Source organism: Microtus pennsylvanicus, chromosome 7 (assembly GCF_037038515.1).
Source record: "Microtus pennsylvanicus isolate mMicPen1 chromosome 7, mMicPen1.hap1, whole genome shotgun sequence".
In the NCBI taxonomy this organism is placed as follows: domain Eukaryota; kingdom Metazoa; phylum Chordata; class Mammalia; order Rodentia; family Cricetidae; genus Microtus; species Microtus pennsylvanicus.
The window spans coordinates 2,093,075-2,116,580 of record NC_134585.1 but is presented as its reverse complement, the minus strand read 5'-3'; the positions used below and the strand labels follow the sequence as shown (position 1 = coordinate 2,116,580).

At 50.9% G+C, this 23,506-nt stretch overlaps 1 protein-coding gene across 1 annotated transcript; it reads right to left on the bottom strand.

Annotated features, from left to right (window-relative positions):
* Window positions 1-356: 356 nt before the first annotated feature.
* C2 (complement C2) lies at window positions 357-13,587 on the bottom strand. Its single transcript, XM_075979459.1, has 18 exons — window positions 13,450-13,587; window positions 13,101-13,328; window positions 11,786-11,971; window positions 10,714-10,890; window positions 10,538-10,636; window positions 10,194-10,327; window positions 6,512-6,650; window positions 5,871-6,011; window positions 4,140-4,229; window positions 2,385-2,525; window positions 2,172-2,266; window positions 1,968-2,085; window positions 1,712-1,877; window positions 1,529-1,605; window positions 1,315-1,406; window positions 1,042-1,168; window positions 903-952; window positions 357-758 (listed from the first exon to the last, which is right to left on the bottom strand). Exons 1-18 carry the CDS (start codon window positions 13,493-13,495, stop codon window positions 585-587), a joined length of 2,280 nt encoding a protein of 759 aa, XP_075835574.1. The 5' UTR covers window positions 13,496-13,587; the 3' UTR covers window positions 357-584.
* Window positions 13,588-23,506: the final 9,919 nt, after the last annotated feature.

Here is a 23,506-nt window from a genome sequence, read left to right as displayed (position 1 = left end):
CCCATTCCCCCTGGCCCTTTTATGCAATCTGCTCTGGCACCTGCATTTGGCCAGCCTGCCCACACAGACATTGCTTTCCTGGAACATTCAAGAAGGAGGGCCCCTGCTGAGCTGCCAACTGAGGAAACAGAAACTATCCCAGCCCCATTTCTTTATTGACCAAGTGCCAGGACTTCCCTTGCTGAGGGCCCCCTTAGCCTCCAGACCCTCCCAGCAGGCCCAGACCACCCCCTTAGAGGCCAGCTTCCCATGGACTGTGATGGGGCAGAGTCCAGCCGCTGTTTGTACAGCAGGGTCTCTGACCTTCCTGGAACCTCCCTGGCCTCCCCACCCCCAAGACATACGACAGGCCGATGTGGAAATCACTGTTTTTATTAATTTCCTAACTGGGAAATTCCGCGTGAGAGTGAGAAGCGCAATCCATGCAAGGCCGCCCAACAGAGGTCCCAGTACAACCTTGGGGATTCCCCACCTTTTGCCACTGTCTCTGGGTTCCTGGGGTCCAGGATTTATGTACCCAGGAGTGAGGACACTCAGAGGTCATGGCAGAAGGGGTCAGAACAGTAAAGGACTCGGGGACCATGTTAAAGGGGCAAAAAGTTGAGGACTCCATCCAGGTGCTGACGCAGCCAGGGCTGCAGGCGGAAGAGATTGATGTGGAAGTCTCTGGGCTTCACACCCTGGGGGGGCTTCCTGCGCAAGTTTTTGTTGGAGGAACCTTGACAAGGGTCATAAAGACCCCAGCTCACCAGGCCGACCTGGAGGAAGAGACGCGGGGTTGGACAATGCCAGCCCTACTCCAAGACTCAACCCTTCTGCTCCTCAAAGGGCTCCCACCTGACCCTGCAAGAAGGACTCACACCCTGCCTGGCAGCCAGCCCCCTCCAAGCCCCACTTCCCACCTGGAAAAATCTGTATCTCCGCTCAAGGAAAACCGCGCCCCCAGATTCTCCTGCAGGGAAAGAAGGGACAAGAGACAGTGTCACCCAGGGCAGATGTCACGGTAACATCTCCCTGGGAGTGCAGGGACGGCTTCCTCACCTTTGCAGGGACTATCATCCTGCTCCATCCCACTGCACAGGAACTGGTCTGTCACCACCTCACTGACGTCCGTCAAGCTGGGGAAGGCGTTTTTGTTTTCGGAGACGGCCTTGATACAGTTTGTCCGCTGCAATGTGGGGAGTAGGAGAGAAGAATGCCAGGAGACATTAAGCAGACCAGCAAGGCCCAGGAGAAGGGGAGACTCCAGGCAGGGCTGGACATTCTGGAGCTGCCCCCCACACACACACTGCAGGATCCCTTCTGAGCTCTCACCTCTGGTCCTGTCCTGAGGTTGATGTTCAGTTTGTTCCCATTCAAAGCCACAAAATGTGCAGGAACCTTCTGCTGCTGCAGAAGTTCAGTCTCTGCCGGCAGGGAGAAGGCAGTGTCAGCACAGGCTTCCTTACCCAGAGCCCCTGCATCCAGCCTGAGGTGAGGACTGCAGCCCAGGCCCTGACAGCACAGCCAAGCTCTGTCCCCAGCTCACCATGCTCTCTGCAGGTGCCCCCTTGGGATCTCCGAAGAGCCATATTGGCCTCCACAGTGCAAGGAAGACAGATGGGCCTGGGGAGAAAGGTGACCGTCACACGGGCCCGCCCTCAGTATCCCCTCTGGTACTTTCCAGAACGCTGTCCCCTGTAGGCTGCCCTCCCAACCCGGGCTCAGGCACCTGGCATGGGTGGACATTTTCACTTTCTGGGTCAGCTTCAGCAGGGCAATATCATCAGCGTAGAACTCAGAAATGCCCTGGCTCTGCTTCGCGTGGACGTCAAACCCTGGGGCAATCAGCGCCTTCTCCACGAGGAATTCTTTGCCGTAAGGAGAGGTGGGATCCCCTAGGGACAGCGGTGGATTAGGGTGGACCAGAAGAGACTGAAGGCTGACCTGAACCGGTGGTGGCGGGCCGGCTGCAGCCCCTGACTTACCCACGGTGACCCTCCACAGGTGCCGGTCCTCCATCTGGGTATCATGGAAGCAGTGAGCTGCTGTCAGTACCCACTGGTCAGAGATGAGGGACCCCCGGCAAGTCTCCTTGCTCTTGGGCTACAGGGAATAGACAACAGTCTGGGTTGGCTGTTTCTGGCTGTTTTCACCTCTGGGATCCAAGCCCTGCCCCTCCTTCCCGATACCTTAAAGGTGACATGCCAAGGTGTCCTCTCTTGGTCAGAGGCATTGGCAGACATGTTCCCGACCCCACAGATGGTATCCGTCAGCTTGGAGACATCTGTGGGCGAAGGCAGGGAAGGAGGTGGGTGACGGGTACGGGTCCAGGCTGGCACCCCGAGCCCCCGGCTGACTCCCCACTCTGCTCTCTGCGGCCAGGTGGATGAAGCTTCACGTACCCAGCATGTGCTCAAAGACCTGCTGCACGGCCTTTGCGTCCTGCAGGATGAAGGCATGCCTCTCGCCATCCTTCTTGGACGCCAGCTCGTTCAGTTCTTTCCAGTCCACGTCCAGGTTGCCCACCCCGATAGCATAGATGTCTGAGGGGAAGGAGGGAAATCACGAGAGCCTGCGGCCGAGAGCCCACCCAAGACGTGAGGCGGGTACCTGAACTCCCCGAGCCAACAAAGACCTGAATTAGACGGACTCTGCCTCCTCCATCCCCGCCTGTCTTCCTCTCCTCCTGCCGCCATCCCTGGACCCCAACCCTGCTCAGGCCTCTGCCCCAGCCGTCCACATGGCTCTTCAGCGAGGTCTTCTAAGTGTGCAATGTCCCAGACCCTGGCACGCTCTACCCACTCAGCTTCACTTCGTAGCACTGGGTACCTATCACTCGCAGGCTGAACGACTGCTTTGTTTACCCTGTGTATTGCCTACAGGGGTTAGAACTGTGTGTCCTAGAAGAATGTGTTCAGGTCCCATTGTGAATGTGACCTGCAGTAGAAACAAGGTTTTTTTTGGGGGGGGGGTGTGCAGGTGTTGAGACAGGATTTCTCTGTGTAGCCCTGGCTGTCCCGGAACTCGCTCTGTGGACCAGGCTGGCCTCAAACTCATAGATCCTCCTGCCTCTGCCTCTCAAGTGCTGGGATCAAAGGTGTGTACCACCACTGGGGAAACAGGCCTGGTATTACCAGCACACAGGAGGTGGAAGCAAGAAGATCAGGAGTTCAAAGCCAGCCTTAGTTACTTAGTGAGTTAGAGGCCAGCCCAGGTTTGTCCCAAAAATAAAACAAAAGAGGGCTGGAGAGATGGCTCAGCCGTCAAGAGTACTTGCTGCTCTTCCGGAAGGCCTGAGTGTGTTCCCAGCACCCACGGCCTGTAGCTCCAGCTCCAGGGGCAGCAAGGGCGTGCACACGCGTGCGGCATCCATTCACACAGACACACACATCTACAGAGACAGAGATAAATATATTTATAATAGGAGTAGACAGAGGGCTGGGGAATAGTTCAGTGGCAGAGTGCTTGCTTGGTAGGCACAAGATAATAAATACATAGGAAATTTGGACCCAAACATAGCTCGCTGGACACTGTGAAAACAGGACAGAAAACGGGGTGAAGACAGAGTTGGAGGTTGGGGTCTTGTGGCTACAAGCCAAGGACACCTGCAGCCACCAGGCCTCTACATAGCAAGACCCTGTTCCCCCCCCAAAAAAAATGCAATTGTTTTCTGTCATAGATCAGTACTTTGTGGTCACCCTGAACCTGAGAAGTCATTTGTTCCTTAGCAGCCTGCCAACGCCTCACCTAAGCGTCTCCTGCTGAAGGGACATGGGAGGGGACAGTCCCTACGGGGAACCCAGGCCCTTCTTCCTGCAAAGTTTCCTGAAACATGAGATGGTAATGGCACGGCGGTGGACAATACTGAGCGTTCTCTGCACCAGACTACACTTTCATCGGCACCTTCTTCCCCTTCCCACCCTCAGAAGCCGCTCCGGTGCCAACAGCACCATTCAGGACAGAAGAAGCAGCAGCCCACAGCCCAGCCCTCCGGAGATGGAACCGGAGTAGGGACCAAGCCAGTTTGGTACCCAGGTCCTCCGTGTGATACTCAGCCACTGCCACACAGAACTACCTGGAAACCCTTAAGGCTCAGAGCCAGTGCTGATTCACACTGGAACCCCTGGCAGAGGAGCTTGGATGGGGCAGAGCCTTACCCAGATAGTCGTTCCTGTTCTGACCGATGTCCAGGATGCTTCTGATGTTATCAACTGCTGGCTTGGGAGAGCCACCCATGTTGGACTTTCCTAGACAGAGAAGGGAGAGAATCCTCCATCTGGATTGAATGCAGAATTTCTCACAGCTCTGGGAAGACGGGGAACATTCAGCCATTTTAAAACACACCGTTTGGGGCTGGAGAGATGGCTCGGTGGGTAAGACTACTTGTTGCTCTTCCAGAGGACCTGTGTTCAGTTCCCAGCACCTACATGGTGCCTCACAACTATCTAGAACTCCATTTCCAGGGGATCCAATGCCCTATTCTGACCTCCAAGGGCTCTAGCCTCACATATAATGCACATACATACATAATACACACAGGTGAAACCAAGTAAACACATGAAGACAAACCGTTTCTGTAAAGCAAAGGAAACAGCAGAGAACAGAACCCGAGTGGGGGCAGCCTTTACCAAAGGAACTGCAGACAAGTTTTAGAAAGAATTGGAGAAACTGGGTGCTAAGAAAATAAAACTCCCACCCGGTGGTGGTGGCGCAGGCCTTTAATTCCAGCACTCAGGAGGCAGAGGCAGGCGGATCTCTGTGAGTTCGAGGCCAGCCTGCTCTACAAGAGCTAGTTCCAGGACAAGCTCCAAAGCTACAGAGCAAACCCTGTCTCAAAAAACCAAAAATAAATAAATAAAAAAATAAAAATAAAACTCCCAATCAATAAATGGGCAAAAGAATTGAATAGACAGTTTTCAAAAAAAAGAAACACAAAGGCCCATAACTATCATCAAGGAAATGCAAATTAAAACTACATTGAGACAACCATTCCACCCCAGTCAGAACGGCTGACACCAGCCAACCTCACAATCAATCCGGAAAGGATGTAGAAAGGAAGGAGCCCTCTCACTGCCAGCCAAGATGCAAAGTTACGTACAGTGGTGTGGAGATCATGCCGGACATTTCCCAGAAACATTCAGAACAGAGCTACCGCATGCCCCAGCTGTTTCACTCCCGGGCATGTGTACCCGGAGAACTGCACACCCTTCGAGAGGAATGTCTGCGCCCTCATGACTGTTGCTGCCTAATTCACTAGAATCAGCCTTGTCGCCCACCAACAGGTGAGTGGATAATGAAAATGTGTGTGTGTGTGTGTGCGTGTGCGTGTGTGTGTGCGTGTGTGTGTGTGCGTGTGTGTGCGTGTGTGTGTGCGTGTGTGTGCGTGTGTGCGTGCGTGCGTGTGTGCGTGCGTGTGTGTGTGTGTGCGTGTGTGTGTGTGCGTGTGTGTGTGTGCGTGTGCGTGTGTGTGTGCGTGTGTGTGTGTGTGTGTTTATGGACTGGGTGTTGTGGCACATACTTGTAATTCCAGCCACTCTTGCAGGCTGAAGCAAGAAGACCAGGAGTTCGAAGTCAGCCTGGGCTACAGTAAGAGCCAGAGTCTTAAAAAAAATAAAGTAAGTAAGGCATGGGTGTGTACATCTTTCATCCCAGAACTTGGAAGACAAGACAGAGGCAGGTGGATCTCTGTGAGTCTGAGGCTGGTGTGGTCTACATAGTGAGTTCCACACCAGCTAGGGCTACCCAGAGAAACCCTGTCTCAAAGCTAAACAAACAAAAAGACCACGTGAGTCCCCCAATGGCAGAAAGACAACCAGAACACAAGACCTCAGAGCCTGTCCTGACGCTGCCTACTGTTGCCAACCTCCAGCAGCAAGGGAGACACCCACCGTCTGTCAGCAGGATAATGGCGTGGCGGATCTCATGCCAGGCAGAGGTCGTCAGGCTGAAGCGGGCGATCATGTTATTCATCATGAGGTAGACGCTGTTCAGAGCCTTGAGAATGTTAGTCCCAGAGGCGTTTTCATGATCTGGAATGTGCCAGAAAAAAAATCTCTTGAAAACAAAAACGACAAAAACCCTCTACCTGACTGGGACTGGGGCGTCTCTGTGTGTGAGAGAGCCAGAAATGCAAGGAGTCAGTGTGTCTGATAAGCTCGGGTATCTTGTATATCCACCTTAGAACGTTCACTGCAGAATCAGATGTGATGGTGCACATCTGTAACCCTAGCACTCAGAAGGCAGAGGCAGAAGGATCTCTGTGAGTTTGAGGCCAGCCTGGTCTACAGAACAAGTTCCAGTTCAGCCAGCGCTACACACTGAGACTTTGTCTCAAACATTACTTAATTAAATACAATCGGGAAGAGCTCGTGGTGCAGCTGTCTGGCGGCACCCCGACACGGTATGCGTGGTTTTACGCGGTATGCGGGCGGGTAATGAAAGCAATGAGGTGTAGAAACTGAAATCAGATGACTCCCCACCGGAGGACCTCCCCCACCAGATGACCTCCCCCTGCAGATGACGACCAAACCTTTATAGCAGACTTTGTCCAGACTGCTGATCACCTCCACCCCATCCTGGGATTTCTCACTCAGGATGGACATGATGGTCTTGGGCTCGGAAGCAAAGGTGATGATAGCAACGCTGACCTTGATCTCAAAGCTGAAGATCTGTAGAGGGCGGGGGAGAAGTGGTATGGGGCAGGTGTGGCGAAACCAGGCAAGAGCAGGTCCCAGAGACACCAAGAGCCTGCGCTCGGCTGACCGGCGAGATCCTTGGTGAGACACTCAGGGGATGGCGCACACCAAGTATGTGCTCCTGGAAGACCCCTCCTCATTTCACCCACACATCAGCCCAGTGGTGGTCCGTGACGAGCATGCCCATCTCACAGTTAAATTGAGCTGTGCTGCTTCCGCCTGAACCATACCACTGAGGAGAGTGTAGGGCGGACAGGAGTTACTCATTTGAAGGTCTAAAACAGTCTTCAGAACACACACAAATCCTGTGTAAATGCGCTGGGGTCAGGGCTAAGAGCATTTGCTGTTCTACCTAAGTTCCAATCCCAGAACACGGCTGGATGGCTCACAGATGCCTGTAATTTAACAAATGTCTGTAATTTCAGCTCTAAGGTATCCAGTGCCTGTGTCTGTCCTCCCAGGACGTGCGTACGTGCACACACACACACACGCACGCACGCACACACATGCACACATACACACACGTAGCATTCACTCACACAGTCACAAATACACACACACATAAATAAAAATTAAAAATAATAAAAATAAAATAAGATGGAGCTGGGAATAGAGACAAATCCACGGCAAGGCAAAAGGATCAAAATTCAAGGTCAGCCAGGCGGCACACACACTTAATCCCAGCACTCGAGAGGCAGAGGCAGAGGCATGAGGTAGATCTTTGTGAACTTGAGGTCAGCCTGGTCTACAGAGCAAGTGCTAGGACAGGCACTAAAGCTACAGAGAAACCCTGTCTCAAAAAACAAACAAACAAACAAAAGTATTGGGCCAGGTATGGTGGGGAGAGGCAGGCTGATCTCTGTGAGTCTGAAGCCAGCCTGGTCTACATAGTGTGTTCCAGGACATAGTTCTTGTTGGTGCTGCCCTCCTCGTGTGCGTATATGTGTGTGCACACGCGCGTACATGCGTACGTGCATGCGTGTGTGTGCGCACGCATACACATCTTGTTGGAGTCAGTCTCTGACAAGTCTGTCTGCTCTGTGCTGAGAACTCCAGGGAAGCTACCAGTGTCCAGCAGTTCTGCCCCTGCTCTCCATCCCCCTGGGATTACAAACACGTCTATGGCATCTGACTTCTAAATTTGTTCTATTCGGATTCCAGAGATCTGAAATGAGGTTTGTGCAACAGGTGCCTTTACCCATGAGCTATTTTCCTAGTCTTTTGTTGGTCCCATGCTGTCTGAGGCTGGCCTTGAGCTCATAACATCCCATCTCTACCATATCTGTCTTGGGGTATGAAATTATTGGCTTATATAGTACTGAAAACAACCTGATATTAGCATAAAAACAGACAAGAAGACCAATAAAACCAAATGGAAAACTGGATATTAATCCACACACTATGAACACCTGATTTTTTACAAAGAAAGAAGCAAAAAAATCAAATGGAGAAAAGAAAGCATATTTAACAAATGATACTGGCATAACTGGATGTCAACATGTAGAAGAATGAAAATAGATCCATATCTATCACCATGCACAAAACTCAAGTCCAAATGGATCAAAGACCTCAACATAAAGCCAGCCACACTGAACCTTTAGAAGAGAAAGTGGGAAGTACGCTTGAACTCACTGGCACAGGGAACCACTTCCTAAATAGAACCCCAGCAGCACAGACACTGAAACTGAAAAGCTTCTGTAAAGCAAAGGACGCGGTCAACAAGACAAAACGACAGCCTACAGAATGGGAAAAGATCTTCACAAATCCCACATCGGACATAGGGCTGATCTCCAAAATATACAAAGAACTCAAGAAATTGTTCATTAAAAGAACAAATAATCCAATAAAAAAATAGGGTACATACCTAAACAGAGAACTCTCAACAGAGAAATCTAAAATGGCTGAAAGATACTAAGGAAATGTTCAACATCCTTAGCCATCAGAGAAATGCAAATCAAAACAATTCAGAGATTCCATCTTACACCTGTAATAATGGCCAAGATCAAAAACACTGATGAGTCGGGCGGTGGTGTTGTACACATTTAATCCCAGCACTCGGGAGGCAGAGGCAGGCGGATCTCTGTGAGTTCGAGACCAGTCTGGTCTACAAGAGCTAGTTCCAGGTCAGGCACCAAAGCTACAGAGAAATCTTGTCTCGAAAAAACCAAAAACACTGATGACAACTTACGCTGGTGAGGTTGTGGGGTAAAGGGAACACTTCTGCATTGCTAGTGGGAGTGCAAACTGGTACAGCCCCTTTGGATGTCAGTGTGGCAATTTCTCAGAAAATTAGGAAACAACCTTCCTCGAGACCCAGCAATACCACTTTTAGGTATATATCCAAAAGATGCTCATTTTTGTGCCACAAAGACATGTGCTCAACTATGTTCATAGCAGTGTTATTTGTCATAGCCAGAACCTGGAAACAACCTAAATGCCCCTCAACCGAAGAATGGATAAAGAAAAAGTTGTACATTTACACAATGGAGTACTACACAGCAGAAAAAAATAATGACATCTTGAAATTTGCAGGCAAATGGATGGATCTAGAAAACATCTTATTGAGTGAGGTAACCCAGACCCAGAAAGACAATTATCACATGTACTCATTCATAAGTGGCTTTTAGATACAAAGCAAAAAAAGCCAGCCTACAAATCACAATCCCAGAGAACCTAGACAACAATGAGGACCCTAAGAGAGACATACATGGATCTAATCTTCATGGGAAGTAGAAAAAGACAAGATCTCCTGAGTAAATTGGGACCATGGAGATCATGGGAGAGGGGAGAAGGGGAGAGAGAGGTAGGGAGGGGAGTAGAGAAAAATATATAGCTGAATAAAAACAATTTTTAAAAAAAGAAATTATTGGCTTAATAGTATAAATGTGACTTCAATTTTTGAAATTATTGGTTTAATCAGGCAGTGGTGGCACACACCTTTAATTCCAGTTCTTGGGAAGCAAAGGCAGGAGGATCTCACAGAGTGAGTTCCAGGACAGCCACGGCAGCTACACAGAGAAACTCTGTCTCGAGAAACGAAAGAAAGAGGGAAAGGAAGGAAGGAAGGAAGGAAGGAAGGAAGGAAGGAAGGAAGGAAGGAAGGAAGGAAGGAAGGAAATGTATTGACTTAATAAAAATAATGATCATTTAACAGAAATGCCCCGTAGGTTATCTCTCTGGAGACCGCAGCTGTGGATGACGGATCCCTGAAACGCCAGAGCTGCGCTTTGCTCCTGTGTGGTGCCTCCGGGCACCCAGCCCCGTGCCTCAGACATAGTAGGCGTCCCAACACATTTATGGAATAAAGATATGATCATATACACTGAACTCGTGGTTCTGGGACGGAGGCCAGCAGGGCTGGGAAGGAAGGACTGCCCACAGGTCTGGGTTCCTCACTCTGTCCACCATGAGGGAGGCACAGGTCTGGGTTCCTCACCCTGTCCACCATGAGGGAGGCACAGGTCTGGGTTCCTCACCCTGTCCACCATGAGGGAGGCACAGGTCTGGGTTCCTCACCCTGTCCACCATGAGGGTGGCACTCTCCTTGAATATCTCAAAGTCTTCTTTGGACACACTCTGAGAAGCATCAAGCAGTAAATAAAGGTTCAGGTGTCCCGAGCGCTGGATTTGGATTCTACGGCCCAGATTTTCTAAATAAAAGGGAAACAAAGCATTTAGATGCCCACACACCCTAGACTCAGATGCCAACTCCATCCCTGGCTCAGTCACCCAGCACTACCCGACCCTGGCTCAGATGCCCACCTCGACCCTGTGAGACAACAGGGTCACTCAGCTCCCAGCATCCATGTAAACTGCCCCTCTCCTGCTCCATCCAGGTCCCCTCTCCAGTACTCACTCACCTGTCCTCTTCTGGATGGGATTGGTGGCTCCAAGCAGGCTGGTGAAGGAGGTGCCTAGGGCAGAGACCACATCCTCGGGGAAGTCGTAAGAGTACGGCTCTGTGGGAAGAGCCACAGGAGGTCAGCCAGGACCAGACCTGGGTGTGGGGTCCCAGGAGAACACGGAGGGTACTCACGCCGGCAGATCGGTTCTGTCCCGCTCCACACCCCGTCGCTCTGACACTCCCGCTCCGCAGAGCCAGTCAGCACCAGATTTAAGGAGGAACAGTGGTATCTGACCTTGTCCCCAAGGTCAAAGCGTGAGCCTGTCCGCACTGTACCCACTGAGATGCCCGGGTTGGGGCAGTGGCTAGCTGCAAGAGAACAACAGGTAAAGGTCTGGCGATGTCTGCAGCTCACCGCCCTCGTCCTTCACGCCATGTCCTCCTTTAGACACCAGAAGCTTCAGACTAGAGTGTGGTGGAGACCTTACCTAGCCCTCAGCCGCCCCTGGAGCCCTCCAGGCCTGACCCTCTACCTAGAGGAGACTCTGAGAGGATGTGGAACAATCAGAACTCTGTTTAAACAGCTGGAGTGTCCACTGCGGGAACCCTGCATAAAGCTGAGTCTGCCAGCTTATCACTCCAGAAGCTGAAGTCTGTGAGAGACAGTTCTCAAACCTCACTCTTCGCAGCCCCAAACAGACACCACTCAAATACTCAACAGGGCATGAAATATACTTTACAATACAGTCATATAACGGAATACTGTACAATTTTAAAAAGAGAGAAGCATGGACTCTCGTGACAACATTCATAATTCTCAAAACTAAAGTACTGAACAAAGGAAAATGTGATGGGGGCTGGAGGGATGGCTCAGCGGTTAAGAGCATTGGCTGCTCTTCCAGAGGACGTGAGTTCAATACCCAGCAACCACATGGTGGCTAATAACCGTGTGTAATGGAGGCTCTATGTAGACCAGGCTGGTCTCAAACTCAGAGATCCACCTGCCTCTGCCTCCAGAGTGCTTGGATTAAAGGTATGTGCCGCTGAATAAATACATATTTTTAAATTTTCCTACCATGGAGTTTGGAGTATAGCTATCTGGTAGAGGGCTTGCCTGGCATTCCCGAAATCCTGGATCCCATGCCCAATCTCACACACCCATTGCATCCTTTTAATACAAAGCCTCTGAGGCTGCAGCCCGACCCGACCCCACCCCACTCCACCCCACCCCACCCCCACGTAGTCCGACAGTGAGAGCGCTTACCCCCGTCATCACACACAGCTGACTCTCCGTCCCACATGCCATTGGGGCGACAGTACCGCACAGGCGAGCCCCGCAATGTGAAGCCATCCTCACACTGGAAGCTCAGGTTGCCACCCACAGGGTGGGACCCCAGCCGAGGGGTGTATATGCCGTTCTCAAAGGAAGTCGGCGCTGGACAGCGAACCGCTGGAGAGAGAGACAAGAGCTGGAAGCTAGGTGTTGGGGGGGGGGTCTTCTGTTAGAACCTGAGACTGGCAACTGTCCTGAAAACATGGGAAGAATTTGGGGCGGTGCAGCCCATAAATCTCAGGACTTGGGCCACTGAAGCTCAGGTCCCGCTAGGCTGTATATGGTGAGTTTGAGGCAGAGGCAGGTAAATCTCTGAGTTCTGAGTTCGAGGCTAGCTACATGGAGAAACCGCGTCTCAGAACCACCACCACCCCAAAAAATCAGAAAGTTGGGGGTGCACACCTATAATGCCAGCACTCGGAAGGCAGAGGCTGGTAAATCAATTACTTCAAGGTTGGGTCCAGCCTGGGCTACAGAGTGACATTCTGTCTCAAAAAACCCCCAAAGCCAAACATGGTGGCTCACGCTTGTCCAGCCAGCATGGAGAGGTGGGCTCGGGAAGCAAGAGCTTAAGTTCAGCCTCAGTGAGTTCAAAGATCACCTTTGAAACCAAAGCAGACAGAGTTGGCAGGCTCAACACAAAATTGACTAATCAAAAAACAGCTGGGGAAATTAACTCAATAGGCATGCTGATCCCTCATTACCGTCTGCAACACCAAAGAAAACCCAAAAAATAGATTGAAACGTAAGATTGCAGCTTTAGGCAGTTGTTTGAATACTGTCGACTTAAAACAGTTCATTCTAACTGACTGATAAATGCCCCCCTCAAGGTCTGTGGTTCCCCAGTCTCTCACTAAGGACTAAGACACCCAGCATCCATTTAGAATGGCCAGTAATCTTACAGTTGATTTTACCCAAAAAAAGTTTGTCCTTACTAAAGACAGTGGGCTTTTTCTGGGTTTGCTTGTTTGGTTGGTTTCTGTGGTTTTCTGGGGGGTCTTTGTTTGGGTGAACTGTTTGTTTTTTGGAGACAGGGTCTCATTTTACAACCTTGGCTGGCCTAGAACACACCACGTAGACCAGGTTGGCCTCAGACTCACAGAGATCCACCTGCCTCTGCCTCCTGTCCTCCCTCTGCCTCCCGAGGGCTCAAATTAAAGACGAGAGTCTCAACAACCCGTGTTTTCCAGTATTTTGAAAGCCCCCCTCTCTCTCACCAGTCCCCAAGAACCCTAGACAGACTCACGTTTGCAGACTGCTCTAACAAACCGAGAGGATTGCTGGGTGAACGGCGGCGTGCCCGATCTTGGGGTCTGCCACTGCCCGTTGCTCTGGCATCTTCTCCAGGCTGGGACTGGGTAGCTGCCCAGAGGACAGGAGTAGGTGAGGAGGCTCCCAGGGGCCCAGCCATGGCTGAGGGTGAAAGTACCACCGGAGATATTGACATTCTGAGGACAGGAGACAGCGGCCAGGCCTGTGGGTGTGGAAAAGGAAAAGCAGCCCAGATGAAAGAGGGGCAAGAAGTGGCCGTCTCTGCACCCAGCAGCACCTGCCACGCCCACAGGGCCCCAGTAGCCTCGTTCCCTGCCTCCTACCTGGGCACAGCCACAGCAGGCAGAGAAGAGTCAGCAGAGAGGCCATGCTGTCAGGACAGGAGAACCGAGAGCCAGGGGAGAGAAAAGGTCATCTGACTTCCCCGAAACCACCACTGGTTGAGCAGGCTGCCAGAGAATCAAAAGGCGGGGAGTGGCGAGGGCATGGTCAAGGGGAGAAAAAGGAAAGGAGAGGCCACAACAGAGATTAGGGATTCAGCTTTGGGGGCAGAACCTTCATTCCAGGACATCACAGTCAATAGATTGTGGACATTGCTCCTAAGTGGGTACACACCTACTACTACTACACACACACACACCACACACACAAATACACCACACACACACATATACACACACCACACCACACACATACATACACCACACACAAACCATACCACACACACACCACACACACACATATACACACACAGCACACACATACACACACACACACTAAAGCACACCTAGTCTTGTGTGGATCGTGTTAAGCACACAAACCCTGCACAAAACATTTTATTTATGTTGCTTCACTTCCTTTGGAGTTGGCCCCAGGGATCTGCTTCCCTGGTCGGGTGGGTCCTGCTAATAAGGCTTCTGAGGAATCGAAACTAATCTTTTCAGAGCTTCTTGGCATATGGGGAGATTCTTGGAATACGGCATATGGGTCTTTCCCTGAAAACAGGGTTGAAAAAAAAGAAAAAAACAAGCAGTTACTTGCAAAGTTGGGAAGAATGCTTAGAAGATTTTTTTGAACATCCAGCAGATAAGATTCCCAACTTGTTAAAAAAAATTGGGGGTTGGGTAGTCAAAAGAATAATAGTATTTTCTAGTTTGAGATACACCTTTTTACTGGGAAAAAAAACCACTTTCTTCATACAATATATTTAGATATATTTTTCCCTTCTGAGAATCCAGACTGACTTAGAATTCGCTGAGTAACTGAAACTGGCCGTGAACTCCTGGTCCTCTTGCCTCTGTCTCCCAAGGGTAAAAGTTACAAACACAGGACATCCAGCCATGGAGAAATTAGTTTATTCGTTTCAAGATGGAGTTTTACTATGTAGCTCTGGCTGTCTTGGAACACGCTCTGTAGACCAGGCTGGTATTGAACTCACAGAGATCCCCCATCTCCACCTCCCAAGATTAAAGATGTGTGCCACTATGCCCTGTCCAGCCATGGAGAATTTAAGGCAACGTATTAGCTTCCTATCCGTCATAAGCTTGCAGTTACTGTTTCTGCAATTACACAAGGTCAAGATGAGCACCCTCCCACCTCCCAAGAAATCTGTCAGATCAGCAACAAAAGGATTATTGCTTTCTATTTTTTCTGTTTTGTATATGTGTGTGTGCATGTGTGAGTTGTGCATGTGTGTGCATGTGTGTGTGCATGTATGTGCATGTGTGTGAATGCATGTGTGAGTGCGTGTGCATGTGTGTGCGTGTGTGTGCATGTGTGAGTGTGCGTATGTGTGTGGCATGTGTGTGTGTATGTGTGTGTGGCATGTGTGTGTATGTGTGTGTGGCATGTGTGTGTATGTGTGTGTGTATGTGTGTGGCATGTGTGTGTGTGCATGTGTAAGTGTGTGTATGTGTGTGGCATGTGTGTGTATGTGTGTGTGTGCGTGTGTGTGCATGTGTAAGTGTGTGTATGTGTGTGGCATGTGTGTGTATGTGTGTGTGTGCGTGTGTGTGCATGTGTAAGTGTGTGTATGTGTGTGGCATGTGTGTGTATGTGTGTGTGGCATGTGTGTGTGTGTAGCATGTGTGAGTGTGTGTGTGTGTGGCATGTGTGTGTATGTGTGTGTGGCATGTGTGTGTATGTGTGTGCGTGTGTGTGCATGTGTAAGTGTGTGTATGTGTGTGGCATGTGTGTGTATGTGTGTGTGTGCGTGTGTGTGCATGTGTAAGTGTGTGTATGTGTGTGGCATGTGTATGTGTGTGTAGCATGTGTGAGTGTGTGTGGCATGTGTGTGTGTAGCATGTGTGTGTATGTGTGTGTGTATGTGTGTGTGGCATGTGTGTGTATGTGTGTGTGTATGTGTGTGTGGCATGTGTGTGTGTAGCATGTGTGTGTATGTGTGTGTGTATGTGTGTGTGGCATGTGTGTGTATGTGTGTGTGTATGTGTGTGTGGCATGTGTGTGTGTAGCATGTGTGTGTATGTGTGTGTATGTGTGTGTGGCATGTGTGTGTATGTGTGTGTGTATGTGTGTGGCATGTGTGTGTGTGCATGTGTAAGTGTGTGTATGTGTGTGGCATGTGTGTGTATGTGTGTGTGTGTGTGTGGCATGTGTGTGTATGTGTGTGTGGCATGTGTGTGTATGTGTATGTGTGTGTGTATGTGTGTGCATGTGTGTGCATGTGTAAGTGTGTGTATGTGTGTGTATGTGTATGTGTGTGTGTATGTGTGTGCATGTGTGTGTGTATGTGTGTGCGTGTGTGTGTGTAGCATGTGCACATGTGTTTGTGTCTCTGCAGGTCAGAGGACAACTGTAAATGTAACTCCTCAGGCCCCTTCCACCTTTTGTTTGAGATGTGGTCTCTCACTGGCCCAGAACTTTGCCAAATAAACCGGACTAACTCACGAGGGACCTTCCACTTCTGCTTTGGACGGCAGAGAGATTATTCTTAACGTGGATTCTAAGGTGTCCTACACTTGCAAGCATTTTACCAACCTAGTCCTCTCTCCAGACCCCCATTTTCTAGCGCTGGTCTTAAATTTGCGGCATAGTTGAGTATGGCCTTGAATTCCTGACCCTCCTGCCCACCTTCCCAGTGCTAGGACTACCGCAACCTTGAGGAAGCTTTGCACCCTCCTCAGGGGCTGACTTGTAAACCCAGACGCTAGGCTCCACACGGAACCTTCTGACATTGTCCACTGTGCTGGCTTCTTAAGGGGTAAACAAGAAGCTGAGAAGGGGGCTCCTGGGTCTCCCAAATCTGTCCTTGACCTGCTGTGAGGAGTCACAAAGCCCGGAGAGTGCCCATCTGCACATCCACATCCGTCCTCCCAGGGAGCTCCACGTGCTGAGGGCTGGTGGGGCTCTTCTCCGCATGGAGAGGGACGTGGTGACAGGGTAGTGACCAGGCACCGGCTGGGAAAGGTTAAATGTTGCAGCTGCCCCACACCCTACCTTACCACAAGCTCTGCTCTGGATTTCCCTTCGGTGAGGGGGACCTGGCATCTGCTCTATGTTTTCAATAGCATACCGTCCCAAACATGGACTGCATCTCCTCCCCTCTCCCCAGAAACTGCTCTGGAGCTCCTGTCCTTGCCCCCCCACCGCTTCACCCCTGCCAGGGCCGAGAAAGTAGTCTCCAGAAAGAGGGGACAGACATCCATGCTTGCTTTCCTTGGGGGCACCGTGGTGGAGGGAATTTTTGGCTTAAGATGGCCAGGATGCTCAGGCTTGGCTTGGCACATTAGTTAACTGTTCGTCAGTGTCACACCTGGGGCCGGTGGGAAACACATTGAGAACACAATTAGCACCCAGAGGGAGGAGTCAGCCAGCTATGGGGACTATGGGGACACAAGCCTAGAATCCCAGCGTTCAGGAGGATGAGACTAGAGAACTGCAGATTTAAGAGCAGCGTAAGCTACTTAGTGTTTGGCTGGGGGCTTCACCCCAGCTCCTGGCATAAGCCCCCTCCCCTGGGAGTTGCCTCAGTCCAAACTCCACCTCCGAGAAAGCCCACCAAATGGTGACCCCTCCCCAGGGCGGGTCAAGACAACTCCCATGGGCTATTTAAACTGCTCCCCCGGAGAATGAACACATGGTCTTCTGGTTTTCCGTGGTTCTCTGTTTCCCTCTCCGTGTTTTCCCTGGGGGGAGGGGGTCACCCGGGAGTGCTGTCATGCATTAAACCTGGGCTCTTTTCTAATTTGGTTTGATCTGGTTTGATTTGGATTATCACATTGGTGGAGAGGTTTGTCAGCCAAAGAAAAACACTTAACACTTAATACTTCAGTCCAGAAAAGGAGAAGACCCACGCGTTCTCCTATAGACGTGAAGGGTGAAGACCCACGGGTTCTCCTATAGACGTGAAGGGTGAAGACCCACGCGTTCTCCTATAGACGTGAGAGGGAGAAGACCCACGGGTTCGCCTATAGACGTGAGAGGGAGAAGACCCACGCGTTCTCCTATAGACGTGAGAGGATGAAGACCCACGGGTTCTCCTATAGACGTGAAGGGTGAAGACCCACGCGTTCTCCTATAGACGTGAGAGGATGAAGACCCACGCGTTCTCCTATAGACGTGAAGGGTGAAGACCCACGCGTTCTCCTATAGACGTGAGAGGGAGAAGACCCACACGTTCTCCTATAGACGTGAGAGGGTGAAGACCCACGCGTTCTCCTATAGACGTGAGAGGGAGAAGACCCACGCGTTCTCCTATAGACGTGAGAGGGTGAAGACCCACGGGTTCTCCTATAGACGTGAGAGGGTGAAGACCCACGGGTTCTCCTATAGACGTGAGAGGGTGAAGACCCACGGGTTCTCCTATAGACGTGAGAGGGTGAAGACCCACGGGTTCTCCTATAGACGTGAAGGGAGAAGACCCACGCATTCTCCTATAGACGTGAGAGGGTGAAGACCCACGCGTTCTCCTATAGACGTGAGAGGGAGAAGACCCACGCGTTCTCCTATAGACGTGAAGGGTGAAGACCCACACGTTCTCCTATAGACGTGAGAGGGAGAAGACCCACGCGTTCTCCTATAGACGTGAAGGGAGAAGACCCACGCGTTCTCCTATAGACGTGAGAGGGTGAAGACCCACGGGTTCTCCTATAGACGTGAGAGGGAGAAGACCCACACGTTCTCCTATAGACGTGAAGGGTGAAGACCCACACGTTCTCCTATAGACGTGAGAGGGTGAAGACCCACGGGTTCTCCTACAGACGTGAAGGGAGAAGACCCACGTGTTCTCCTATAGACGTGAGAGGGAGAAGACCCACGCATTCTCCTATAGATGTGAGAGGGAGAAGACCCACACGTTCTCCTATAGACGTGAAGGGAGAAGACCCACGCGTTCTCCTATAGACGTGAGAGGGAGAAGACCCACGCGTTCTCCCATAGACGTGAGAGGGAGAAGACCCACACGTTCTCCTATAGACGTGAAGGGAGAAGACCCACGCGTTCTCCTATAGACGTGAGAGGGAGAAGACCCACGCGTTCTCCTATAGACGTGAAGGGAGAAGACCCACGCGTTCTCCTATAGACGTGAAGGGTGAAGACCCACGCGTTCTCCTATAGACGTGAGAGGGAGAAGACCCACACGTTCTCCTATAGACGTGAAGGGAGAAGACCCACGGGTTCTCCTATAGACGTGAGAGGGTGAAGACCCATGCGTTCTCCTATAGACGTGAGAGGGAGAAGACCCACGCGTTCTCCTATAGACGTGAAGGGAGAAGACCCACGCGTTCTCCTATAGACGTGAAGGGTGAAGACCCACGCGTTCTCCTATAGACGTGAAGGGAGAAGACCCACACGTTCTCCTATAGACGTGAAGGGTGAAGACCCACGCGTTCTCCTATAGACGTGAAGGGAGAAGACCCACGCGTTCTCCTATAGACGTGAGAGGGAGAAGACCCACGGGTTCTCCTATAGACGTGAAGGGAGAAGACCCACGCGTTCTCCTATAGACGTGAAGGGAGAAGACCCACGGGTTCTCCTATAGACGTGAAGGGTGAAGACCCACGCGTTCTCCTATAGACGTGAAGGGAGAAGACCCACGCGTTCTCCTATAGACGTGAAGGGAGAAGACCCACGCGTTCTCCTATAGACGTGAAGGGAGAAGACCCACGCGTTCTCCTATAGACGTGAGAGGGAGAAGACCCACGGGTTCTCCTATAGACGTGAAGGGTGAAGACCCACGCGTTCTCCTATAGACGTGAGAGGGAGAAGACCCACGCGTTCTCCTATAGACGTGAGAGGGTGAAGACCCACGGGTTCTCCTATAGACGTGAGAGGGTGAAGACCCACGGGTTCTCCTATAGACGTGAGAGGGAGAAGACCCACGGGTTCTCCTATAGACGTGAGAGGAAGAAGACCCACGCGTTCTCCTATAGACGTGAAGGGTGAAGACCCACGGGTTCTCCTATAGACGTGAAGGGTGAAGACCCACGCGTTCTCCTATAGACGTGAGAGGGTGAAGACCCACGGGTTCGCCTATAGACGTGAAGGGTGAAGACCCACGGGTTCTCCTATAGACGTGAAGGGTGCTGTACCGAGTCTGGGTCCACTTGCAGAGGACCAAGATATGTGCATGTGGACAATGGAATATCACATGGCTTCTCAGCCCCTGAGGCTCATCTGTGTGGACAGATAGAATGCAGACAACAGATGACGTCACAGCACTGTGGTCGCTGCCATTTGTAAACAGAGAAAAGGGACCGTGTGGGAGACGGAAGCCGGACCTGCTCCTTACTCTTCCTTAATTTGCTGTGGGTATCGGCTGTTGTTGGCGATGGTGTCGTGATGCTGGGGATCTGGCACGGACTTCGTACATGCTGGACAGTGTGTATGTTTGAGTTCTACCCCAGCCTCACATATGCCCTGGATATGAGCAGAATTTCTCTGGAAACCTCGGGGAAAACCGGGGCTCGAAAACAGGCTGAGGGGGGAGAGTTGCATAAATCTCCTGGTTTTCTGCCTCTGGTGTTTGAATGATATGAGGTTTCTCATAGCCCAGGATGGCTTCAGATTCTCTATGTAGCCCTGAGTGCTGGGGTTACAGGCATGCACTACCATGCCTGAGGTATGTGACATTGGGACAGGACCCAGGACTTCCTGAGCGCTAGGCCAGTAACCACCATGCCTGGTGTATGGAATGCTAGAACAGGAGGACCCAGGACTTCCTGAGCACTAGGCCAGTGCCCTATCAACTGAGCTTCATCCTCAGTCAGATGTAAACTTTTTGTTGCTTTGTTTTTGTTTTTGAGATGAGGTCTCTCTATGTAGCCCTGAATGGCCTGGTTTCTCCTGCTGGTTCTCCTGCTCCCAGCATTCCTTGGTTGCCCATTCTTTGTGTAGGGTTGAGGCCTTGTGGGCTTTCCCCATCCACTTTGGTATGCCACCTAACAAAGAATAGCAAGTGTCCTTAACATTTGACAGTTTAACTGTTGATCCATCTATCCAGTCAAAACACTTGTCATCGCTACTATGTGTGTGTTTTGGGGGGCTACACGCACCATGGCAGGAGAGTGGAAGTCGACTTTCAGGAGGTTGGTTCTCAGCAATTGCTCTTCCTCCCCGAGCCATCTTCTAGTATCCTCAGTATCCTCTTGGAATGACACTGCTTTGGACCTGGATCCCCCACTGGCGGTAATGGTCAGTGCCCCATCCACCACGGACTCAACAGAGACTCTGCAGAACGCAGCCGCTGCAGCAAAGCCCTGAGACCATCACGGCTGCTAACGTTGCTTAGGCGTGGCTGTTAGTACTTAGCCATGGGGGCGGGTCTCGGTAGAGCTGGCCGCAGGTCTCTCTAGAGTCTGTAAAGCTTCAGCGAGTGTCCCACTGCTTGATAAGGAAGAGAGAGGGGCGCCCAGGCCGCGCAGTGACTGTGAGCAGAGGGTGGCCCCAAAACAACATGTATGTTAAGGAAGAATGGGTGGAAAGGGAGCCTCATTGACCTGGAACATGGAGGAAAACATCCCCTACCTCAAGCACGAAGGAAATCAGTTCAGTGCTTCCAGCAAGGAGACATTTGACCTCAGAAGTGCTTCAGAAGTAGGACTCAGGGATGAGGGCAGAGGGGCTGGGAGATACCTGAAGAGACATGAGGGCCAAGAGCAGCCAACAGACACAGGGAGAAGAACCAGGCCCATATTGGGGCACTTCCCTTGGGACTGTGAGACTCCCACGACACATGTCCTTCGGCCACCTGACCCTTGGTGGACATCCTCTGGAAAAGCGTCTCACTGTCCTCGGTCCGCTGCTTCCGCTCAGTGCTGGCACAGGAGGTGCACAAGACGTGATTAGAGGGACGGGTAAGGACTGACAGCATGCCTGGTCTACCCATCTTAAGCCCTCACCTCGCAAACCCACATTTCCAGGGATGAGAAGGACCAGAAAGACAGGATATTAAACTGTACAGGCCGACGTTGCCAAAGCTCGCTTTTGATCCCAGCACTCGGGAGGGAGAGGCAGAGGCAGGAGGACCTGGTCTACATAGTTTATTCCAGGACAGCCAGGACCACGTCGAGAGAACCTGAATCGGAAAACAAACTTTACAGACTCTCAGAATGCGCATGTGAGTGAGTACAGGTACCCAAAGAGGCCAGAAGAGGGCGCTGGACCCGGGCTCAGGCAATTGTGAGCAAATACGGGCGCTAAGAAAGGAATACCAACCCTTCCCATCACTGAGCTATTCCAGTCCCTAGGCTTTCCTTCTTTTTGTATGTTTGTTTTGAGACAGAGCCCTGCCTGCTCCAGAACTCACTAGTAGACCAGCTGATCTTGAACTCACAGAGATCTGCCTCTCCCAAGCACTGGAATTAAAGGCGTGTGCCACCGTGCCCACCTCTAAACTCTCGTTCTATTTTTTTTGGAGGGGGGGCAATTTTAAGACAGGGTTTCTCTGTGTACTTCTGGCTACCCTTGAACTTGCTCTGTAGACCAGACTGGCCTTGAACTCAGAGATTTGCCTGCCTTTGCCTTCTGAGTGCTGGGATTAAAGGCAGGTATCATGAACACCCTTCTTAATTTGACAGTTTTTCCTATTACTGCTCAGTGAAATATGAACTCTTCCTTTTTAATCTTAAAGATTTATTTTACGTGTATGAGTGTTCTCTCTCTCTCTCTCTCTCTCTCTCTCTCTCTCTCTCTCTCTCTGTGTGTGTGTGTGTGTGTGTGTGTGTGTGTGTGTGTGTGTGTGTGTTCCATCCACAGGCGAGTGCCTGAAGCCTGCAGAGGTCAGAAGAGGGTGTTAGATCATCTGGAACTGGAGTTAGTAATGGTTGTGAGCCGCCATGTGGGTTCTGGGAACTGCACTAGGGGCATCTGCAAGAACAAGTGCTCTTAAGCCGGGCGGTGGTGACGCACGCCTTTAATCCTAGCACTCGGGAGGCAGAGGCAGGCGGATCTCTGTGAGTTCGAGACCAGCCTGGTCTACAAGAGCTAGTTCCAGGACAGGTTCCAAAGCCTCAGAGAAACCCTGTCTCGAAAAACCAAAAAAAAAAAAAAAAAAAAAAAGAACAAGTGCTCTTGACAGCTGAGCCATCTCTCTAGTTTGGTAAGGATAAAAAGAAAAGATGAGATAGAAAAACAGAAATTTTAAATTAAAATTCTTTTAAAAGCATCATCTTGCCAGGTGGTGGTGGTGCACGCCTTTAATCCCAGCACTTGGGAGGCAGAGGCAGGCAGATCTGTGAGTTTGAGGCCAGCCTGGTACAGAGTGAGTTCCAGGACAGCCAGGGCTGCACAGAGAAACAAACATGAAAAGACAAAAAACAAACAAAGAAAAAAGAAATCTGCCCAGTCTATTTCCCATGACAGCAAAGAGAAAGGGTGTCGCCTTAGATCCATTGTATCCAGTGTGTGTCGGGCTCCCCAGAACCTTCTACCAGCCTGGTGAACTTCAGGGCTTTTAGGTCAAAGAGAGACACCAGGATTCAGAGAATTAAGTAATTTGCCCGAAGGCGCTCTCTTGTGCGCTAGACAGTGACTATGGCCTTAAACAAGGAGTACCATACACAAAAGCAGACGCTGTCCCTTAAATCCACCCGACCCGACTAAAGAGTGAGTTGGGTGAGGGCGCAAAAGTCGGAGAAATTTAAAAGGAAAACCAGAGGCTAACGCACGGCTCACTACTCTCCACCCTTCTCGGGAAACAGCATCCCTTGGGTTTGGGTATTCAGTTAAGTCTCTGAATGAACTTTGTATGGGCGGATGCTGGTCCAGTTGACAGAGAATGACTTCAACAGCCAGTCATTTATTGCCTGACTTTTATTTGCAAGACACACTCCATAATGTAATTCCTGTAATCAAGAAGTTACAGTCTTGCGAAGGGGGCAGATACTGGACACTTTAGGTTTCAAGCAGTTTAGCGTCCTCAGA

Excerpts from the sequence above, each read along its gene's own strand:
- C2 (XM_075979459.1), bottom strand. The coding sequence starts at position 13,495 with ATGGCCTCTCTGCTGACTCTTCTCTGCCTGCTGTGGCTGTGCCCAG. Across the intron at positions 10,891-11,785 it reads AGCTGTGTGTGATGACGGGG|CTAGCCACTGCCCCAACCCG; the intron begins GTAAGCGCTCTC and ends GTTCTCTTGCAG. Across the intron at positions 10,637-10,713 it reads GACAGAACCGATCTGCCGGC|AGCCGTACTCTTACGACTTC; the intron begins GTGAGTACCCTC and ends CTCTTCCCACAG.